Raw genomic sequence first — 21,916 nt, 5'->3', positions numbered from 1 at the left:
TGTTATATTTAGTGTATTTATTTGTATTTTGTTAAGGAGCAAGACTGTTATCAAAATATAGACATACGTGATGTTGCCACCTTTTACAGGAAGTAATGGTTTCCGGCTGCTGTGTGATAGATGATCTAGAGGCAGCTTCCCTATAACTCAGAACGCACACGCACAGCCGTGAGAAGGCAGTGTTAAAACAGTGAGGGGTTTAAATTGACTTTAAATATGTCAGGAAAAGGTGAAGGAACGGGAGACAATCTTCTTAAAACACCAGAGCAGGTAGGATTATTTATAAGAAGATATTATCATTTCAGTAATTACGGATGCTGTTGAGCTCTTGTTGCGACATATGTTGAAGATAATCATGTTGATCAGTTTGTTCTTTTTTTAAAAGAAGAAAAAAAAACAGAAAAAGTGCAAAACCTGAAGAATTGAATTACTAAGATTCCAAATTATGATGCATGCTTGCATAGATTGCTATTAAAATGTTACTTCCACTGAGGCAAGTAAGTATATATTAACTCTACATTCCTCATACTTATAAATTACTTACTTGCTTATTTTGACTTAAAGAAAAAACAATTATTTTTTAAAGACCAAAGACAAACATAGCTGACTGTGTCAAATGTTTTAAAGTAGCTGTCGCCATAAACAATCCCAAATAAACACTATCTGGTTAATTAAAGGATTTCATATTCATTAAGAATCGATATTGATTGTAAGTAAGTAAGTAAGTAAATTATATTTATATAGCGCTTTTCCAGACCAGGGTCACAAAGCGCTTAAACAATCAAAACAATAATCAATAAAATATATACTTAAAAGGTCAAGACAACAACAAGAAAACACAGGAGTTCCAGAAAATCAAGGAAAAGCCTGAACAAATAAAAATTCAACAATTAAATTAATTAAATAATTAAATAAAAATTGTACAATTCAAAAATGTGAATCAATTTGATATGATAATGATTGATGATGATGGTTTTAACTTAATAATGTAGAATTCATCAAATAAATGAAGATGTCTGGTAAAGTCTGGTGATCGTAGCTCATTGGAAAACATGCTTTTAGTTAGCAGGTGATGTTTTTCTGACTCATGAGTCCCACTGTATCAGTCTCATCATCCGCGAGATAAAAGGAAGTGACATTTTTTATAAACGTGGCTAAGTCAGTCATAGCTCTTTACTTTCCCATTATTCATTTGAAATTAAATTAAAGCATACGATTTAAAAATGTGCTCTTTAAAATGACCATTAGCATGTTAGTGCTCTATTAGCACATCTGGATTCTGAAATAAAATAATATATAAAAAGTTAATATCTAAATGAAATGTGTGATATTTATGCTAAATCTAAATGACATGAGTCTCAAAGTAATATTGTTGCTGCAATGTTTTAAATACATTAATAAAAATATAAAATAGTGTTTTGGTTTACCTGCTAGCGTCTCCTAAATCCTGTTCTTAATTTTGTTTTGACGTTTATTTCTCAAATTCTCTTTCTGTTTTAGGAACATGCATCATTTCGGGTCAGACAGGTACACACAACTATCTTCAAATGCAACTTGCTTTTTAATATGTCATCCTGAGCCAATGATGTTTTCATTGGTAGTTCTCACCAGGTCATGTACGCAAACTGGGAATGACGAGGAAAATCCGAGAGAGAAAGGTGAGTGAATTACATTTTTGTTATTTACACGTAACATATTCTCGTGAAGAGTTATCTTTTCAACATCACTTACAACACCTGACAAATCATTTCCCACTGTATTACTGTATGTATTGTCCATCTGTAGACTTTGTTTGTTTTTGTGTTTTTTTTAAAGCGCCTTTGAGAACATTGAAAAGCGCTATTAAAAGAAACCTGCAAATGTATCTACTGAGATCAATAAAATATCCATCCATCCATCCATCCATCCATCCATCCATCCATCCATCCATCCATCCATCCATCCATCCATCCATCCATCCATCCATCCATCCATCCATCCATCCATCCATCCATCTATCCATCCATCCATCCATCCATCCATCCATCCATCCATCCATCCATCCATCCATCCATCCATCCATACATCCATCCATACATTCTATAGGACTTCCATGTCCAGGAGGATGAAGAGAAAGCCCAGAGACACAAAGAGATGGAGGTAATTTACAGCAACAGGTTTTTCAAGTTGTTGAGTGAATAAGAAGTAACTGCATGTGTTTGCAGCTGAAGCCCATGTACAAGGAGCTGCTGTACACCATCGCACACAAGATAGGTCAACCGTCATTCACCGAGAGCTTCACGGATGCACAACTGCACCAGTACATAAAGGAGGTGAATGTTTCCACTTCTTCGAAATAGCCGACAATAGCATAAACCTGATGCATCTCCATCCATCGCTCAGGCTTTCACAATGACTGACTCAGAAAACCACAGCCTGATGGAAAAAGTTCAAAACGCAGAGGTGAGAAAAACAAGGCTCAGTCTCCTTTCTTTGGATTCATACAGATCTTTGCTGTTGGTGGTTGAAATCTCAATGAACATTTTTAACTTTTACCTTCTAAATTCTAACAAACGTAGCTTTCTTACTTAAAAAATATATATATATCTTAAAAACAAAAACTTCCAAATATCTATGAAACAGAGGGTTCATCAGCTCAATGTCCTTATTTTGACATGCCACTAGATGTCACTCTTGTTAAACTCATGTAATTATTTAAATATTTTTAAATCGTCGGATGCTTGTCTTAAATTAAAATAGATTATACGTTGATAATCTGACTCATATAGATGCCAGTGTTTAATTAAAGCAAATAAAATAGGTTATGGATGTAATAATGATAATAATAATAATAATGTGACTTTATGACAAGCACAGAGATAATGAAGATATATTGAGCATCCTAGGGGGAAAAAAAAACATAGCAATCGGACCCAGTACATTCAAATAAACATTTTAAAAGGCCAGTGATTTAGACAGTTAAAATATTTTTGACCCTGTTTGCATCAGTTTGACACCCATGTTCTACAATATTCACACCGTTTCATAAAACCTCATTGACACATCAGTACCACCCAGGAAATAATTCAGGTCTCAGAGAAACAAATATTTTAAAACGATTTGTTGGGGAGAAGATTCAAGGGCATGCACCTGAATATGAACTTTTGTTCATATAAATAACTCATTTTGATGACGTACATCATGTTGACTACAATGTTAAACTAACTGTTTGTCACCTGCAGTCACCGGCATATTGCCTGATGGCAACTGTCAAAGAAGCCGAAGGGATCCTTGGAAAAGATGTCAGCGGTGAGTCATCTTATATGTATTCTTTTATCATGTGTTACTCTATTCCCTTTTATACTTTTATGACACTGGCTTACAACAGATGTGACTCCACAGGTTTCAGCGACCCCTACTGCCTGCTGACCATCCTAGAGGACGACGTACCAGGCAAAGCACGACCGTCCGCCGCTAAACCCTTGAAATCAGTGGTGAAAGATGCTGTGTCGGACGATAAAATCTACCAGACAGACACAAAGAACCGGACTCTGAATCCAATCTGGAACCAAACCTTCATATTGTACCTTATTCTTTTTTAATCTCTATAATCTGCGATGACTATTTTTATAAAAATGTGTGTGTTAACAGGGAGTTTCCACACGTCACACACACCAGCTTCCACCTGGAGATGTGGGACAAAGATGAAGAAGTTTCAATCACCAAGAAGCTGGAGGAGATGAAAACTAACCTCAGCAGTTTAAAAAGGTCACTTCCTGTGACTCCAGCATGAATACCTTATTGAGATCTTAACAAAGAGGATTTTTTTATTTTTAGGATGATCAAAGAAGCGAAAAAGGAAAAAGGCACTGATGATTTCTTAGGAAGCATCGTCCTCAAATTAGAGGTTATTTTCCTTTTCTATACTTGTATTTCTTGTTTATTCACATTCTTTTCTTCTCAGGATCTGCACTGCACAGAGGACAAGTGGTACACTTTGGAGCCCCGCACAGAGACTTATCCGGATCGTGGAAAGTGTCATCTCAATATAAAATTCATCCATAAAGCGGTTAGAACACATTTATGATATATTAATTTATATATGTATTTATATTTATATTCACACGTCAACAAGAAATTAAAAATAAACAAGGCTGTAAAAAATAATTTGCTACTTGACGTTATTGAAGGCCATGGAATATCGTGAAAAAGAGGAAATTAAAAAACTATTATAAATGTTATTTTGTGTTGTAATGAAAGCAACATCTCTGATCTGTCTGTTGTGTACAAGACTAACAATGAAGCATGTCATGAACAGAGAGATGAGACTCTGAGTGCCGGTCGCAGCGCTTACATCAACTACTGCGGGATTCTGCAGCAGTTTGTCCGATTCTTCGTCTCTAAGCAGCAGGTGAGACACAAAGCAACCTTGATCTGTGGGAGAGATTGCAATCCTTCCCTCTGGTGCTGACCACTTCCAGAGTTCTGCTCCGTGGAAAGGAGAGTTGTGCGGCGAGGCTCAGACTCTGATGGAGTTTTACGCGACGCAGAATGACCTTTCACCTTTTCTGCAAGATCTGGCGTGAGTGACAATTCACATTCAACACAATCAAAAAATACATCATATTTATTTTAGTTATTTATAATGTTACAATTGAATAGCTAATCAAATATAATACTTTTTAATTTGTCATTTGTCTATAATTGCTTCGTTTATACATTGTTTTATGGCTAATATTAAACTATGAATGTAGAGTAAAAGTGTAAACAACTTAACTTGCACTTGCAGTAAACGAAAAAAGGAAAAACAAATGAAAACCATGTATCACTCTGTCCGATAACTAATTTACTTCTTAGCATGTATTAAAGTTTGCGGTGTGTTCACGTTTGAACGATGGCGTTGTCACACCTAAACAGTTTCCCATGACGAATTGCACATCAACAGGAAATAGCAGCAAAATACCTCAACACTGTATGACATTTCCTGTCCAACTGTTGATATGAAGCTGGATATAAATGATAAAAACAAACCAAAAAAAAGAAAGTCACAAAGATTTTCACTACATTAGCTGCTGATTTGAAAAAAAAAACCTTATTCTTCACACAGTGTTGGGATGTATGTAAGTTAAACATGACACATGTGAAGAACCTTGTTTGTGTCCGTGTGCCTGACAGGAAGTGGGTGGTTTACAGCAAACTGTACCAGAGTTTGGAGATGGAGTCGTCTGTACTGCTCCATCAGCTGACCAGCATAGAATACCACTGGCACCAGCAGGAGCTGCCATATCAACAGGTAACAGGAGAAGCATTTTCCTTTTATGAAGTTGTGTTGGACTAAAATACACAAGTGGCCAACATCTTAATCACAGTATGAGTCACAGGAACTCCCTTTAATATGTTATGTTTTATGTAGCATAATTATCTGTTTGTAACCAAACACACTTTCTTACTACAAAATAAATCACAAGCTGACACACAAACATCACTCATAAAATCCTGTTTACAGACACATTTGGACACAATTTTTTGGTTTTAGATTTTTTATTTTATTTCCCTGTAGTTGCTGGCATTTATAATATTGTTACTTAGCTAATCTCACACACTAACCTCTTTATAAATCTCAACCTGAAGATGAATGACTTGCATTCTTCAAATCCTGGGCCACATAAAATGACTTGCTGGGGTGGATGTGTTGTTTTTTGGGATTCAACATGATTCATCTATTTTGGCTGAATAATGAAATAAAACAAAGTTATATTAAAAGAGTGGTGTGTTAAGCCAATCACACAAATGGCCACAAAGTTAAAACAATGTTATATCTGTTCACTCTTAGAAGTCAATTTAAGCTTTAAGTATCTTAGTTACTAGTTAAAATAAATGTGTCGCCTCCACGTCCAGATTCACCATCTTTTATCAAAACAATCAAAATCACAAGTTAGTGCATATTAATATAGTTGTTGGTCCAATTTACATGTGAACACAATTTGGTGTAGAAATGATGGGTTTAGGACAGGCCACACTGAACAACATGGCAGGCTGGATTTGGCCTCCAGACTGTGAGTTTGACACTTGTTTTAAGCAGTTTGAAAATTCACTCAATATGTACTTATGAAATGTGTGATTTAATAATGAATTTAGATGTCTTTGCACAGCTCATGTATTTGACCTATTTAGTTAAAGTGTTTTCACTTTTCATTTGCCTTCATTTCAGAAGAAGGAACATGTTTTCACTGAACATTTGTCAACAGAAACAGGAACTTGGAGACTCCCTTCACGGCTTTCTGCAGTACGGCCTCCATCTTGTATCCAAGTACAGAGACATCTTCCTTCCAACCCCCACTTCTACACCCAAACTACACACACTGCTGAGGTACGCAACCTTTATAGCGACCGTGGCTTGAATTGAAAATTACCAGTCGATGTGTTCTTTCAAGGATTCTATCCCAGATCTGTAAGACTCGGGCTTTCCAGAAACTGAATCCAGCCAACATCGACCTGCATGATGAAGTCAGTTACGCTATAAAGGTAATTCTTTATCCCTGTTGTTATCTCAAGGTCCCAAAAAAAATGTGTTTGTGGTATCCCCTGTGTTGTCTCTTAGTCAAGGTGAACGACCTCCACCACTGCATATGTATTTCTGGAAGCCAGGGAGGTCGTTCACCTTGACTGAGAGACAACACAGGGGATACCACAAACACATTTGTTTTCAGGACAACACAAGGGTTAATGGTATTATTTGTGGAACTACATTGATGTTTGATTTTGTTGCCTCACAGAATGGAACACATGAGTGGTTCACCATCAAGAAGGGTTTGCATCAACCAATGACAAAAGTAAATTTGATTTCAAATATATTATTTGTGTTTTAATGAAGTATTTAAAGTGGTTGGGTTTACCAAACAGGACCTGTCCGAGATCGTCGTGGCTCTCTCCAGGTTGATCGGGGAGGTGCAGGAGGATGTGAAATACAACAAGGACGTCTGGAACCGGATATTTGCCAGGTAAGATTGAGAGCTAATGTAGGAGAATAAAAAAATCACACGATTTTAAAATGTCTTTTGTCGCCAGCGTTGTGCAGGTGGACGTGTTCACTGTGGTCTACAAGAGCGTGGACTCCCTGGTGAGTTTGAATCATGGTTATTACCGTCTTCTTCTCGCTTTCTCGCCTCACTACTCGTGTCGTCTGAAGCTGGCCAGAGAAGTGACGCAGACGTTATCCTTGATGGAGGGTCAAATGGAGCAGGCGCTCGCCAACAGCCTCTTCCCAGTGTACATGAGCCTGCAGGCCATCCACAACGACAAGGCCTTCCTGCAGAGACGGTCAGACTTCTGCTTACACGCCACCTGTCGGCAAGAAGACACAAGAGCACAATACATCACAAGAGTACAACAGAGTACAAGATAATGAAATCCTTGTTTACTTCTGGTTCTTGTTGAATGGAGAAAAGAGTGAGGGAGGACACATATGTCGTAAAGTTGTACAATTTACAACAAAATGTATGTTGATCTAAAATATTGTTACTTTGCAAAACAACTATTAGGATAATAAAATAAACAATAACAATAATATTGAAGAAATATATATTGCATCTATGATTTTTATCAACAAAAACAATAATTGCCACTATAACACACAACATTATTTGTCATTAAATTGTAATGTCAAGTATGTTTGTGTTCATGTAAGCACATCCGCCATATTGAAGTGTTTCATGGTTTCATTGCTATTATCACTCAGCTATTCTACCTCCTAAAAAACACCTTTGAATCAAACACCATATGGTCTTGAAGATGGGCTGTGTTTGAATCACAAATTGTAAAAGTACTAGTTTCTGGCAGTACACTGCCCTCTACAGGACAGGAATATGAAACTCATCTTCTTGGTTCCAGGGGACTTCTTGAGTTGACAAACTACCACGAGGGCTTCAGGGAGGCACTTCCTTACTGGCTGAAACAGGCTTTCAACACCACCCAGGACAGAGTTGAGAGGGCGGTGCAGGTGGACCAGGTACAAGTCAGACCCTCGTCAAAGTCCAGTTCTTCATGCTGTTGATCAGGTTTGTTCTGTCGCTCCCTCCATCAGCTGCAGCCCCTAGATTCCGGCTCGGTGCCCATCAAACACAGCTCCTCTGCAGTGGACCTGGTCGCATGTGTCCAGCCCATCTGCCATCTTTGGGAGCAGCTGGCCTGGCCGGACCCAGAGGAGGCTTTCATGCTCATGGTCAAGATCACAGAGGTGAACCGTGTCCTGCTGCTGTGGCCTCCCTCCATCATGCTGATGATAATATCTTATTGGCTCTTAGGATGTTTGCAAGATCCTCGTCACCTACTCTCAGAACCTGAAGGCGAGGGTTCGGGTCCTCACTGAGAACACGGACCATGGAAAATCCATTAAAATGGTAATTATTCAACTGCATTGGTCAGATCAGTGGAGGGGCCTCGATTAGATTAGATTAGATGGACTTTATTAATTAGATTTCCAGTACACAGCAGACAATAGAAGGTACAGGAGTTTCATAAAAGCAAGAACAAGTGCAAAAGATAACAAAGTGCAAATATAAAGAGCATAAATAAAAGGAAAAAAACACAAATGTCTTAAAAAGGAAACAAAGGTTAACATAGAATAACATCATCTCTTCTCTCTGCTCCCAAACTCAGAGTTATAAAGTCAAATAACAGGAGGAATGAAGGAGTCCCTGAGCTAGTAGATAAGATTAGAGAGGAGAGAAGAATGGAATTTGATATTATGATATGATATAATATGAAATAAAACATGATTATTATATGCAATATTTAAAACGTTATTTATATATTCTGTTTATACTATATTGCCCTATTTTTAACTTATTTATATTTATATTTATATTTTTTATATATACATTCACTCTGCTGTGTTTTAACTGTTGCCAAGCAAAGAAATTTCATTGTCTAAAGTTTAATTTGCTCTGAACAGACATCATCATCTTTAAACGCTCAAGTTTCAGAAATGGTGACACATATGTTTATATGTGCATATGTTTGTAGCTTGTAGCTAGCTAGTTAGCAGGAAATGATCGCTACCAAAGGAGCAGGCCATTCTGCTGCTCAAAGAGCTAAGATCTCATGGCCATGTAACACTTAATATGAGGTATCATACTTCAAGTAGGGGTCACCGACACAAAAGGAATAGCCCACCAATGCCTTATTAAAATAATATTTTTCATACAATAACCAATGTATTATGTTTGATTTTGTAGTTCATGTTTCTGTATAGGTAATTATTAAAGAATCTGTCTAATTATTATTGTACATGAAAAACATCATTCATCATCCATAATAATATATATTAAGTTGTGAAGTGTGAAACAAACATTGCCTGAAATGCTTAACAAATAATAACTATATAACAGTGAATAAAAGTGAGGAAATACAATACAAATATTTTAAGTTTTTCAAAAAGATTTTATGTTTTTTTTTGTCATGGTGAAGTTTGAGAACTCCTCGATTAAATGTTTAAAAAAGTGTTTTAACCTCTCACTTGGTTTTTGCACAGCTGTGCGTGGTGGTGAACGACCTGGAGCACCTGAGGTCAGTCCTGACCCGCCTTCCTACACAGCTGAACTGGGCGGGCCTCCGAGAGAGGACGAACAAGGTTATAAGTGAGAGCCAATTCAACCACACGCTGCCAAGCCAGCTCCAGCAAACCCAGAACGTACTGAGCCGCGAGATCTGCTTTGTGCTGGACACCCTGGGTAAAAAGGTGAGCGACAGTTAGAGTTGAAGATGAACAGTGACGCGTAACAACTTCTGTATCTGAAGTTGAATTTAGACATTGAGAGTTTTGTCCGGGCGATGGCGACGAGGCGAAGACTTCCCTCCAAATCAAAAGAGGATGTAAGTCATGTCTAAGTCAAACTCATGGATTCGATTGAATTGTCAACTGGCCTTCATTGCTCTTAGGCTGCAGCCCCTCTTATGGACTACCTGTTGAAGGAGATGAAAGACATGAACGAAAACCTGGTTCAAGAGAACTTCAACAGGTGTCATCCTAACGCCTAATTCGTTTCTTTACGGGTCGATAACCTGACTTTTTCTTTGTCCAGTCTGCTGACCCCGCTGTGGAATAACTCTGTCAAGATCCTTCACCAGGTGGCAAAAGAGCATTCTCAGCAGGAGGGCCTCATGGTGTTCAGCCAGAGACTGTACTACACACTGCAGGTCAGAGCACTGGAGAGATAGAACCTGCCATTATAGATTGTAAATTAAACTCATTAACTTCTTTAATTGTTAATTCATTATTTTCCAGTAGTCCTTAAATAAGATGTAACTTTTGTAGCTGTATGTTATATTAAAAATGTGCATTACATAAGATAACTATTCAATAAGCCATATGCTTTAACATTTTTTCACATTGTTTCAGTGTCTGGAACAGTGTTTCCACGGTGAAGGAAACGGACTTCCTCTGAAGACTCTTCATTCTGAAGACTACAAGGTGAGAAAAAACAAAAACAGAATCAAAATAAATAAAAGGAAGAGAAAAACAATGCAAATTCAGTCGGCCTATCATAAATAAATAAAAACAAATGCAATGATATTGAAGATGGATGGATGGATGGATGGATGGATGGATGGATGGATGGATGGATGGATGGATGGATGGATGGATGGATGGATGGATGGATGGATGGATGGATGGATGGATGGATGGATGGATGGATGGATGGATGGATGGATGGATGGATGGATGGATGGATGGATGGATGTTAAAGAGGCTAATTCAAAATACAAAAGCTAGAAAAAACGATAACTCCCTTTTTTCAGGCTCTCAAAGCTCTTCTGACTCAGCACTCATTGAGCAGCCAAGAACTTGTGGAGAAGTTTTTTGAAAGGAAGCAGTGGGATCAGGTGAGAAACGACCAATGTCTCCTCGTACACTTCACTTCTCACTCGTGCCCTTCACAGAAAGTGTACAACGGCGAGAAGTATGGAGCCGTCACCCTGCTCGCATCCTACCGCAGGTCAGAGGGAAAACTCAGAATTGAGGTGTTGAATGCCGTCAACCTCCTTCCGATGGACTCCAACGGTGATGCACAGATTCAAACATGGACTCCTGCCGCTGCTGACATGCATGTCCTCCGCAGGACTGAGTGACCCGTTTGTCCAGCTGTGTTTGGAGCCGAGACACGCTTTCCCTCTGGTGGAAACTCGTTGCACGCAAATCAGAAGCTGCGATTTAAACCCTCTTTTCGACGAGTGCTTTGAGTTGTGAGTCCTTTTCTTCTTTCTTGTTCACCACCAGACATAAAGAAAAACACTTCCACCTTTTGCAGCATGGTCTCTCTGGAGCAGTGCCAGGCTCCAGGGGCTTGCTTGGTGGTGACAGTTTTGGACCACGACATGCTCGTGGCAGATGACTTCGAAGGAGAAGCCTTCCTCGCCCTGAGGGCCATACCTGGAGTCGCCGGTGGAAGACAAGAGAGTGAAGAGAATGAAGAGCCGTCTTCAGTTCCTGATGCGACACCGGCTCAGATACGACTTCCCCTGATGCACCCAAGGCCTCAAGGTACTTCTTATTTGGGAGGGGGTTAAGGATGAAGAAACTGAAGAATGAAATCTGTGTGTCCGTTATCAGCCGACAACCTCCTGAGGCTGCTGGAGTCCAGACGAAGTGAGCGCGACATCCAGGCCTTTGTGAAGCTGCGACGACTGCGAGAGAGACAGTCTCTGGAGACGTCTCAGTCGTAGAGATACACAATGAGCCACACTTGTTCCAAAAATATACAATTTGTTTTAATGATCTGTACCAAAAGAGGAGAGAGAGAAGCACATTGAGAAAGAAACAAAAGAATGTGTGTGGAGAGCGATGATATCAAGTGATTAACAACTAAGAATAAGCTTAGATCATCTAACTGCGTGTATTGAAATTATTATATATGGCTGCATCATCACACACACTCCACCAGTACACAATGAACAGTATTTTTAAAAAAGTGTATATTTCAGTTAATATGAAAACAAGAAGTACAAAATAAAATAATTTCAAAGACTACATGACATTTTTTGTTTGATTGTGTCCTCATGCATTTACCTCATCCAGAATCAAACCTGAGTGTTTTCTAACAGAGGCCGTCTGTTGGAAATTAAACAATTATAAAAAGAATACAAGCGCCACCTTTGGCTGTAGCTGGCCTGACTGAATGGAAATATATGCCCTTATACTCACTGTATTGTGTGAGACATGATATACCGCCCTCTTCGTTATAACAATCTGCTTCCTAAAAGATCTTATTTTGAGTTGATAACCTGACAAAGGTTTAGCCAGCAAACGACTTTCCACACATGTGCACAACACTTACTCTTCATGAAATAGATCTGGTCCCATTTCATGATAAGTTTTAGATTAAAAGAATATATTCCAATTATTCTTTAGACAAAGCTTTCAGAAACAAGTGCCTGAATGATGCAAAATGATTGAAATTAGAGATAAAATGAGGAATGTTAATGGCTTCAAGTGAAGCGAATAAAGATTTATATATAGATATTTAGTGAATGGTGAGTCTGCAGTAAGCAACTAAACTGATGTGAATTCATAATGGGGGTTTTTTGTAAACACTTTCCTGTTATGTTAAATAAAACTTAAAAGCTAAAAACCTCTTGTTATCATTTATGATGCTCAAAGATCTAAATGATCGGCTCATGATCAAGTGTCGGCACATGTGTGGACTGATATGATCAGACGTGTAGAATTTGTGTGTCTTATTGAAGTGACTTATTCCTATGATCCACTCTAAGTACTTGTATCGAGGCTGTGGCGAACACAGTTAGCATCCCTATGTGAACAGAGGTTACATATCATGGACTGTTCTACGCTGTATCGGGACTACGACGATGGATTCGGGGACTATTTGTGTCGACCCCCGGCAGTTAAGTGATGCTAGAGAGGCGGCCTCTTCACGGCTCGTCTACTTGGACGAGCGACAAACGGCACGACATGAGCTGCTGAGAATACGAGTTGAAGGACAGAGGCGTGACAAGAGCTGCTCTACAGGGCTGAAGAACAGTGCTGCTGGTCGAGAGGAGAGACGGGGGATGACCGTAAACATGGGGCAGAAACAAAAGTAGAAAACCCAGAGCTGTGCTAACGTTGATCAACCTCAGAGGGTCGGTGCTGGTGTCTGTGGAATCAGTTGAGCTGTCAGGAGAGCTGCTGGTCCAGGGTCTGTTTGGAGCAGAGCGGGCACTCTCTGGAGCTGGAGCAGCTCTTGCACTGGAGTCCATGACCGCAGGGTAAAGACAAGGAGCCCGACTCCCCGCATGTCACGCAACACTGTCTCTGTTTCCTGTAGACGACCTGAGTGGAGACGGGAGGATACGTTAGGATGTGGGGTCAACAAATCCAGGGTACAAAACATGTTAGTAGTCAAGGTCACAACATGCCTTTTTATCAAACTGTAACAGGAAGCTGATTATTGGTCTTTGTATAATCTTGATTTTAAGACCATGAAACAGTGAACCATCCAGCAGACATGACCCATACCCTCACAATATGCAAGAAGAAAATGACACAGTTCAATATCACAACTATTTCCACACAACAAATTACATGTTTTTTTTACTAACTTTTGTGTATTTTTACACCAAATACAAATATGTCAGGTGTAGCTCTTCCTTGTTGGCTGAAATAGTTTGTTTTACACTGAACCAAATGTAGGGTTCTTTTTTGAAAGCAGCTACTATTGTTGATGAGCCATCAGAATAGTAAGAATGTGAAAAAATCAATTCAAACAAAGGGATATTTTAATTCTTTACACATATTGTATATTGTCCATATATTAAGTCAATTGAAGTCATTTAAAGAACCAGATTTAAAAGGACAATATGACATTACTCGTTGGTTTGGAGGAGCCAGGGTCATAAGTTTACATTTATGACTATTTATTTGCTCTTTTTGATGGAAAATGTCATTTTGTCATTCTGAGGTCAAATTTAATCCAACTTGCATTTCTGAGTATTTTGAAGATTAAAATACTATTTCTATAGTTAAGTAACAAACATAATTAATTTAATTTTCTGCCATTTATTCATTTATTTTTTGTGGCTGACCTGGGACAGGAGTCAGCTGCTCATAACCTTTAATATCTAATATGGGTCATTTATATTACAAGGAAATATATTGTAATAAAACGAATGAATGCTTCATATCACAAATTAAGAGTTACATCTGAACCATGTGGATTTTATCTGCTGCATGTGTGAAATAAATCTTGTATCATTACATAATGGAATACAGAAGCTGATGTCTGCTTTCATTTGAATTAGTCGTTGGATTTAGAACAAATTGTCTTGCGTGTCCATCAGGGTCCTCACCTGCTCCACAGCCTGTAGGCAGCTGCAGAGCTGCGCCTGTAGACTGAGCACAGACTCCAAAGGTAATCGATGCAGGATCTGCAGTTGATGAAGAGCTAAATGGGGGTTTTCGCCGCTTCTAATGCTTTCTAGCGCCTCCTGCAGGAGAGAGGCTTGTCGCTGCGCCTCTTCCTCAGCTTGACGAGTTCTCTCCACTTCCATGGCCACTCGTGCAGTGTGTGCCCGGGATTCTTCTGCATCGGCTTTCAGTGTGGCCCACGACTAGAGTAGAAAGTGCAGTAGAACACAAAGTCCTCATCAATATATGTACAAATATTACCGTTATTTAGATGTTCAGATCGGTTTTAAAACGTATTCATTCTCGTATATAAAAAAATAAATTCAGGATTATTTGGGGGGGAAAAGCTAATCAAGTACAATTTGTTTTATTTATTCAAGCTAATTTAAAAAAAAAACTGCCAGCAGTACTTTCTACAGAGTGTGCCAAATATTAATAATTTATCAAATAAACAAATATTGATACCATGGTGTACCAAAGTGTTTTACCTTTCACTCACACACACTCAGTATCAGTATCATAGGCAGCAGCAGATACTCATGCAGAATTCTGAAAAATGCACTAATATTTGCTTTTTTCTTAATCAATGAAACGACAACTTCAAATGAGAACAATCGCTTGAAATCCATTTGTGGCTGGGATGGAGAAATCAAGCTCCCCCGAGTATCAACCAGTTCCTCACTTAACTCAAAGATAAAGTGGATTACAATAAAGAGTGATTTCTACTCCGAAAACAGACACAGTGCAACAACTATCTAATTAAATACAAACTTTGATGCCTACATGGAAACATGCCTGAATAAAAAAATCACCCTTGTATTCTGAGCAATTTGGGTTAATTCTCTGCACCACTACCTACCTACCTGAGCTGTGTGTCTCCAGCTGTGTCCCCACTGTTTCAAAGCCCTGTGAGCTTCCTCCAGCTCCTGCTTGAGCCTGCTGGTGTCTGCACAGGGTCCAGAAGCCAGCAGAGTTGGGGGGGTACCTGGCGAACCCTGCCCCGATGGGAAATGCTCCCAGATGTTTGAGCTCATCCCATTTATTCCTTTTTTTTGTTTAAAAACAGTTGGTCAATTTAACTAGTAATCAGTAATTTGTTTTGATGGTGTTTAACCTACCTAAAGAGCTGTGTGAGGGTCCCAGGAAGGAGCTCTCTGATTGGCCAGGCTGGGATAGATGAGAGGCAAAGAATGGAGACGCGTGAGCTCTGATTGGTGGCGAAGGTGAAGGAGAACTAAAGGGGGCTGAGCTGCTGAAGGATCCAGGGATATTGACCGGCGCAGAGCTCTGGAGCTGACTACCACCTGTGACAGAAGACGAACTGATGAGACACTAGTGAAGGATGTAAATGTACAGTAGACGAGAGCGCTTCACATACCCAGCATCAGACCAACACTGGGCAGAGCAGAGCTACTTTCTAAACTTCTCTCCAGAGCGGACACTCCAAAATCATTAAGGTCAAGATCGTCCAGGGCTGACTCTGTCGCAGAACAAGCAGTCAGCAGAGAATTTTACCTCATACTAGGATTTTATGGAGCTTCTCTCACCAACTACTGACTCCACAGTCTCGCTGGTGGGGTAGAAGGGCAAAGCATTGGCATTCATGCCCGATGAAAACCCAGTACTCAGAGGTCCGAGCGGCGCAGGGCTGGGCGGGGTGGCGGCTTGACTCGAGGGGACACTGGAGGACAGACTCAAAGGACTACCCACGGGCAAAAACACCAATAAATCCTGCAGAGAAGAAATCACCATGAAAACATTTTCTTATTTAAATAATAAACCACTCATATCAGCATAAATCACAAGCTATTCTGGGCATTACAACAATATATACAAATATTGAATCAGATAAATATAGTAGGTAGGTAGGTCTCCTTCGGGAAATCGTTTTTTTTCAAAAAGTAACATAAATATATGAACAAGTGGTTCACTGAATAGACAATTCCGTAGATAAAACCAAAAATAAACTTTATAGTGTAGTAAATATTTAAAAAATGAAAACCTGGCGCAAACGCTGGTATAAAACTAAAATATAGAGGCAGACTTACCTGTTTACTTTGTACTGAGGCCATCTCACGAGTACGCTGCTCGAGTGCGAAACTTCTTTGCTTGGCCTGAAACATAAAAACCCACTGAAACATTACAAAACTGTTATTAATATTTTTGTTATTAATTAAATAATATTAATAATTAATCATTAATCCAAAACAAACATTTATGACCAATCAGCACCAATTTCCTTGTTTTTTTCTACCAGTGGTAGTCGCAGCAAGTCGGCGTCATTCATATTGACTTCACCCTTTCTTGATAAATCCCTGCCCGTTACAGTTATTCTCTTCATGTCCTCATTGACTGCATCCAGAGTCCTCCTTGTTTTTCTTCCTCTTCTTCTTCTGCCAACTGCTTCTAACATTATTTGGTAAGAATTTCTCCTATCTCTCCTAACATCGACACTGAACAAAAAAGAGGACCATAACCAGAAAAGGAGATATCCGCCAGAATTAGGCAGGAAATGAACGAGTGAGAAGGGGATCCCGATTTGAAGGATTTGATCTCTTTAGCAGCTGAGCAAGAAGAAATCATGATGGAGGTAAAAAAAAAATGAAAAGCGATATCCTGGAATGCGGAAGACGACCAAAATTAGAATCTACTGTTTTTCAGATCTCCAAGAAAAGAGAAGAAATATAAGACACGAAGAAATAAATAAAATGAGCCCAAAAAAACGAGTCTAACTGAGAGAATTAGACCCATGCAGGCCATGGTGGATTATTAGTAGGTTTGAGGAGGAAGAGGTGGAAAGAAAGGTGTTTAGATGACTCTTTTGAGCGTTCCCAAGAAGCTTCTGCCAAAACATTCACTCACGCACAAGGTTTCTTGCCATGCTGATGAAAGATATGGATAAAAACAACGTTATAATCCTGAAGAAAGAGGAATGAAAGGATGGAGAGCCTGACACCTCATCACGAGGAAACAAGGAGGCGGGGCCAAGCAAAGATTCTACTTTGCATAGCCAATGCTCAAAAAAATACATTTGTCACTACCTAATAAAGAAGCAAATATAAAATTAAAAAAGAGGGACTAAAGCCTATTGACTAGAAACCCAGAAACTAATTTCTTCAAAGAACATTTTTGACGAATCAGGTGAGAGAAAATTACATTTGCGACCAAACTGATGATATCTGCAGAGACTACATCGAGTATTCTGTTACTAAGTGTTTGTTTGCATTGAAACATTTCATTTAAGCATCAAGACCATAGGGGACAGAGCTTTTGAAGCTGCTGCTCACCATCTGTGGACTGCCCTTCCTTCCCTCGGGGCTCGACTGTCGTGGATACTTTTAAAAAAGGACTCAAAACTTACCTTTAAAAAAAGCCTATTGTAATGTTTTGTGTCTTGTTTTTAATGTCTTTATCTTGTTTTAAATTATCCATCCTGCTTTAAAACTGTAGCACTTTGAGATTTGTTTACCAAATATAAAGTAAAATATAAATAAAGTTGATCATTATTATTATTATTACCTGATCTTCACGCTCGAACCCTGGTGCTCTGCCGTACCCTCCTTCTCCTGCCCAAGGTGACTGAGGCTCCATCCCCCTTCTCATGTCTTCACTCCGAGAAAGTCTATGTTCTGCTACATGGGACCCAGACATTGTTGGGGAGAAGGGGTCTGTAATCTGAACCATACTGTGCCCACAGGGACTTGAGGAAACCTCCTGTGAAGCGAGGGGGTCTGGAGGTCGAGACGGTGGAGGAGAGCTTGGGCTTAGGAATGACAGCTCCTCTGGAACAAACGGTTCTAAGAAAAGAGGAAATGTTAAATCTTGAAGAAATTAGTGAGGAGAAATTTTTATAAATGCCAGCAAACTTACTCTCTATGTGAGCAAAAGCACAGAAAGGACCTCTAGGGCAACTTCCACTCTGCTGCATGTCATTACACTTTGTCGACTTATAGATCTGTAAAAACATACAAATATTATCGATCATTTGCCGGGAGCTCGTCCAGGTAGAAGGTTTTCGTCACAAACCTCTGGGTGAAACTGCTGTTCTGTTCTGGTGTGACAGTACTGGCATCCCTCGGCTACCTCACATTTACTGGGGTCCCCCCACTCTTCACTCTGTTTAACCGCGGGACATGGCAGAGCTCTGAGGAAAGAAAAACATCTGTTAAACATACCCACCACAAACGACAACAAACAACATGTTTTATACCTGTATTTGTGTTTGTGCGGACTCCGTCTTCGGTCTTTACTATTGTGATAATATGGGCAGGCGTAGCCTTGACGACACAAGCGAGGAGGCTTCTTGCACAGCTCTGTCTTGTAGTGCGACAACACATAGTTGTTTTCTGAGGAAGAACAAGAGTACATACTTTGTATTTCAATTATGGATCTACAGTACTTCATTTTAATTTGTTTAAAATAACTGTGTTATTTTAAATGGTTTTATTGACAACAAAGCATCACCATTGTCAGCTACAACTCTGGGTATATGGAACCCCAGATAATAATAATTAATAAAGATAGGACATAGGACTGTCCAATGTAGGATTTTCACAATATGTGAGCTAAAAAACCTCCAAAAAACAAACAATCACAATAACAGCAAAAAAAAAAATAATAATAATAATACAATTATTTTTACTTTATCTTCAATAACTTGGATTCACACTACTTTTTGGAAGCTAGAAAAACCTTGACATGTTTAGAATCTCTTGTAATGCCACACCAGCCTTGTTGTACTAGCTAATGCTACGCTGCTGCAGTGTTTGAGGATGAAGAGGAAGGATTCAATAGACAAAGTAGGTGAAATAAAACATACAGTTTAAATGGCATTGAATCAGGTTCATAATATCATCATCCCTATGTGCGTATGTGTAATACAATATTGCCATTTCAGTTTTAATCAATCCTGATATATGTTAGATGATATTTTCTTCATGAATTGTCAACAGATATAGATGTTTTTTCTTTATATAGCAATATGGTGACCAGTGACGTTACTAAGGAAAATGACGCGGTTGGATATTCATGGATTTCAGACTCACCATGCCAGCGTGGTTCTTCACTAAGAATCTTCTCTATGAGGGCGGTACTTGCTGCCTGACCCGACTGTCCATCTCCTGAACTTCCCTCTGTTGACCCTGTGCCACCTTGAGTCTCCATCACCTGTACTTCTCTGTAATAAACATTAAATAAATAAACCTTTAGTGAAAACATTCAAACCAATGTTGCAAGGCTGCGGGATCTGGCTTTATACCTGATATCATAAACTGGGGTGCGAAGGTCATGTGATCCGTGGGCAAAGGCACAATGTGAGCCATTCTTGCTGCAGTGCCCTTTAGCATCTGTCTCATGGATACATGAGCCGGTCTTGTAGTAGCGGAGATGGTATCGTCGTTCAGTGTCCCCCGCCGTTCGATGTAAAAATGAGCATCTACAATAAATGGGATTATTTAACTCATTTCACAAATGGCTACATAATTATTACAAATTTTAACCTTTTAACTTGAAATACACTCACTCTAGGATAAACAATGTCCGTATAGATATTTTCAAAATTTCAAAAGTTAATATTAAAGGGAAACACCTTTTAAAAAAAGGCATGTAGATGTTTACTGGTGCTTAAAACACACACACACATATTCAATAAGTGTTTCATTCAAAAAATAAAGTTTAATATTTTATAACTTTAAATGAGCTCAAACAGGAGCTTGGAAGTTCATCCTCAAGTTGTTTTTACTTAAAGCCAAATAAAGTGACAATAATATGCATATGATTTCAGACACCAGAGTACTTGGACTTCTTAGAGTCAATCTGATTTCAAATCTAAATGATGCTAATCTGAGGGTCATGAAAAGGCGATCCGAGAGAAAATCACTTAAGGAGATGTGTATTATTCAGTTGCAAATGATCAACATATCAACAACTATTCACTACTGTGTCTCCTCTCTACGTGCCATTCAACATGTAACAGTCGCGATGTTCTATTTGGAAAGCATTAGCATTTAGTGGTTCGAGAGACAAATTAACAAAAACATGATGATGGAGTTTGGCATTACAAACCAAACTAGTTTTGGTCCACTTAACATAAGAATAATGCTGATTTATAACACCATTTGATTTGATTTTCTTTGACTGACGATTCTCACGAAACAATTCCCTCCTAAAAAATATTTCACCCCAAAAACGCATTAAAAAGATCAGAGAAAGTAACAAATATTTGTGGCCGTTGTGTGATTTCTCTAATAAAAAACAATAACAGTTTGAGATTGCCATCATATATCGCTTCCACAACAAACACGTCAATACTCACTCGTCTCCATCTGGACATGTTCCCGACCCCTCATCATATTTAGTACAATAGGCATCTGGGCTATAGTTAAAGGTTCCGTCTCTTCTGCGCATCGGTCTTCGTCTACGTTGGTTAAGAAAGTGCCAATAGAAACAGGAGAACGGCCGGTGTTGCGTACATTTATGCTGGACGAACAGAGGACACTGCTCTGTTCTGAACTCCTTTAGATATCTGTACAGAAAACAAGAGGCAACATGATACATCTATATCAGAGAGGAAAGTACAGTAATTGTTTTACTGCATGTTTATTTAATACAATTGATTAAAGATTTTCTTCTAAACAATTTTGGAAAAAGGTATAACAATGATAGTACCATTCAGTGGAAAACAACACACACTAATACATTGACATGTTTTCAACAATTAACCAACAACGAACGCCGTTTCAACTTCAAAACCGTGTTCTTTTTTATGTATTCTAGACGTCTTTTGGGAGTAATGGTTAATTAAATAATACTTATAATACTTTATTGTGAAAGGCCCTTTATTTCAGATCTGCAGAAGGTTCAGCCTAAATCATAACATATAAGGTCTAGTTAGGTCGCGTAAGACTTAACATGCAGTTTATATAAAAACGAGTTTATAAATTGACGCGATGAAATAAGCATGTGCACATCGATCCAGTTGTCTACGTACGTGTAATGTTGAGGTTTCTCGGGTTGTACGTTCAACACGGTCGCGGGAGATGTCGAATCCCCCGTTGACGAAGACGAAGAGGAGGAAGAGTGACCCCCAGTAGCCGTCGCTGGCGAACATAGCGGAGGTTGCGTGTGTGTTTTAGACATTTTACCATTTGAGGGGGCAGCAACAAGAACCTTGTTTTTAGCTTAGAGGCTAGCTATTCTTGTTAGCTTCAAAATCCGCATTCTACGACGAAGTGAGCTTGCGCAAGGAAAGCGGATGTAGTAACGTAGCGACGTTCAGGGAACCTCGGAAAAAATGTCCTTTCAATATGGACATTTCAAAACACGTAAAAATATATGATATTTTGAATAATTATTTTAAATGAACATAATGTAAACCACTGCGATATGGTGTTTGGTGTTTTCCCTTCGTTTTACAATTTCAAATACTTACCTTTTCAGTACGGAAGCTAGTAAATAGAGGCATCGATTATGTAACCATTCACATATTTTAATGAAGCGTCAGTATTACAGTTATACTGTAAATGGATGACGTTT

At 38.9% G+C, this 21,916-nt stretch overlaps 2 protein-coding genes across 2 annotated transcripts; one reads left to right on the top strand and one right to left on the bottom strand.

Annotated features, from left to right (window-relative positions):
• The first annotated feature begins 154 nt into the window (after positions 1–154).
• Positions 155–12,007, top strand: unc13d (unc-13 homolog D (C. elegans)). Its single transcript, XM_087784304.1, has 33 exons — positions 155–270; positions 1,501–1,527; positions 1,602–1,658; positions 2,086–2,139; positions 2,205–2,312; positions 2,383–2,442; positions 3,222–3,288; positions 3,382–3,562; positions 3,631–3,747; positions 3,817–3,886; positions 3,944–4,048; positions 4,298–4,390; positions 4,461–4,561; positions 5,155–5,272; positions 6,228–6,349; positions 6,414–6,504; positions 6,756–6,812; positions 6,883–6,980; positions 7,048–7,099; positions 7,169–7,299; positions 7,870–7,987; positions 8,063–8,215; positions 8,283–8,378; positions 9,512–9,718; positions 9,778–9,852; positions 9,919–9,998; positions 10,062–10,176; positions 10,379–10,450; positions 10,780–10,863; positions 10,921–11,041; positions 11,100–11,223; positions 11,289–11,521; positions 11,591–12,007. Exons 1-33 carry the CDS (start codon positions 217–219, stop codon positions 11,701–11,703), a joined length of 3,354 nt encoding a protein of 1,117 aa, XP_087640430.1. The 5' UTR covers positions 155–216; the 3' UTR covers positions 11,704–12,007.
• On the bottom strand, positions 11,741–21,664 carry unk (unk zinc finger). The gene is made up of 15 exons (XM_087784305.1): positions 21,372–21,664; positions 20,697–20,906; positions 19,641–19,817; positions 19,429–19,559; positions 18,594–18,729; positions 18,410–18,527; positions 18,254–18,338; positions 17,903–18,180; positions 16,432–16,497; positions 15,931–16,114; positions 15,762–15,863; positions 15,502–15,687; positions 15,247–15,428; positions 14,326–14,586; positions 11,741–13,309 (listed from the first exon to the last, which is right to left on the bottom strand). The coding sequence occupies exons 1-15, from the start codon at positions 21,518–21,520 to the stop codon at positions 13,154–13,156; spliced, it is 2,421 nt and encodes an 806-aa protein (XP_087640431.1). The 5' UTR covers positions 21,521–21,664; the 3' UTR covers positions 11,741–13,153.
• Positions 21,665–21,916: the final 252 nt, after the last annotated feature.

This window comes from Callionymus lyra, chromosome 2 (genome assembly GCF_982586985.1).
Source record: "Callionymus lyra chromosome 2, fCalLyr1.hap1.1, whole genome shotgun sequence".
Lineage (NCBI taxonomy): Eukaryota > Metazoa > Chordata > Actinopteri > Syngnathiformes > Callionymidae > Callionymus > Callionymus lyra.
This window is presented reverse-complemented; position numbering and strand designations above follow the sequence as displayed.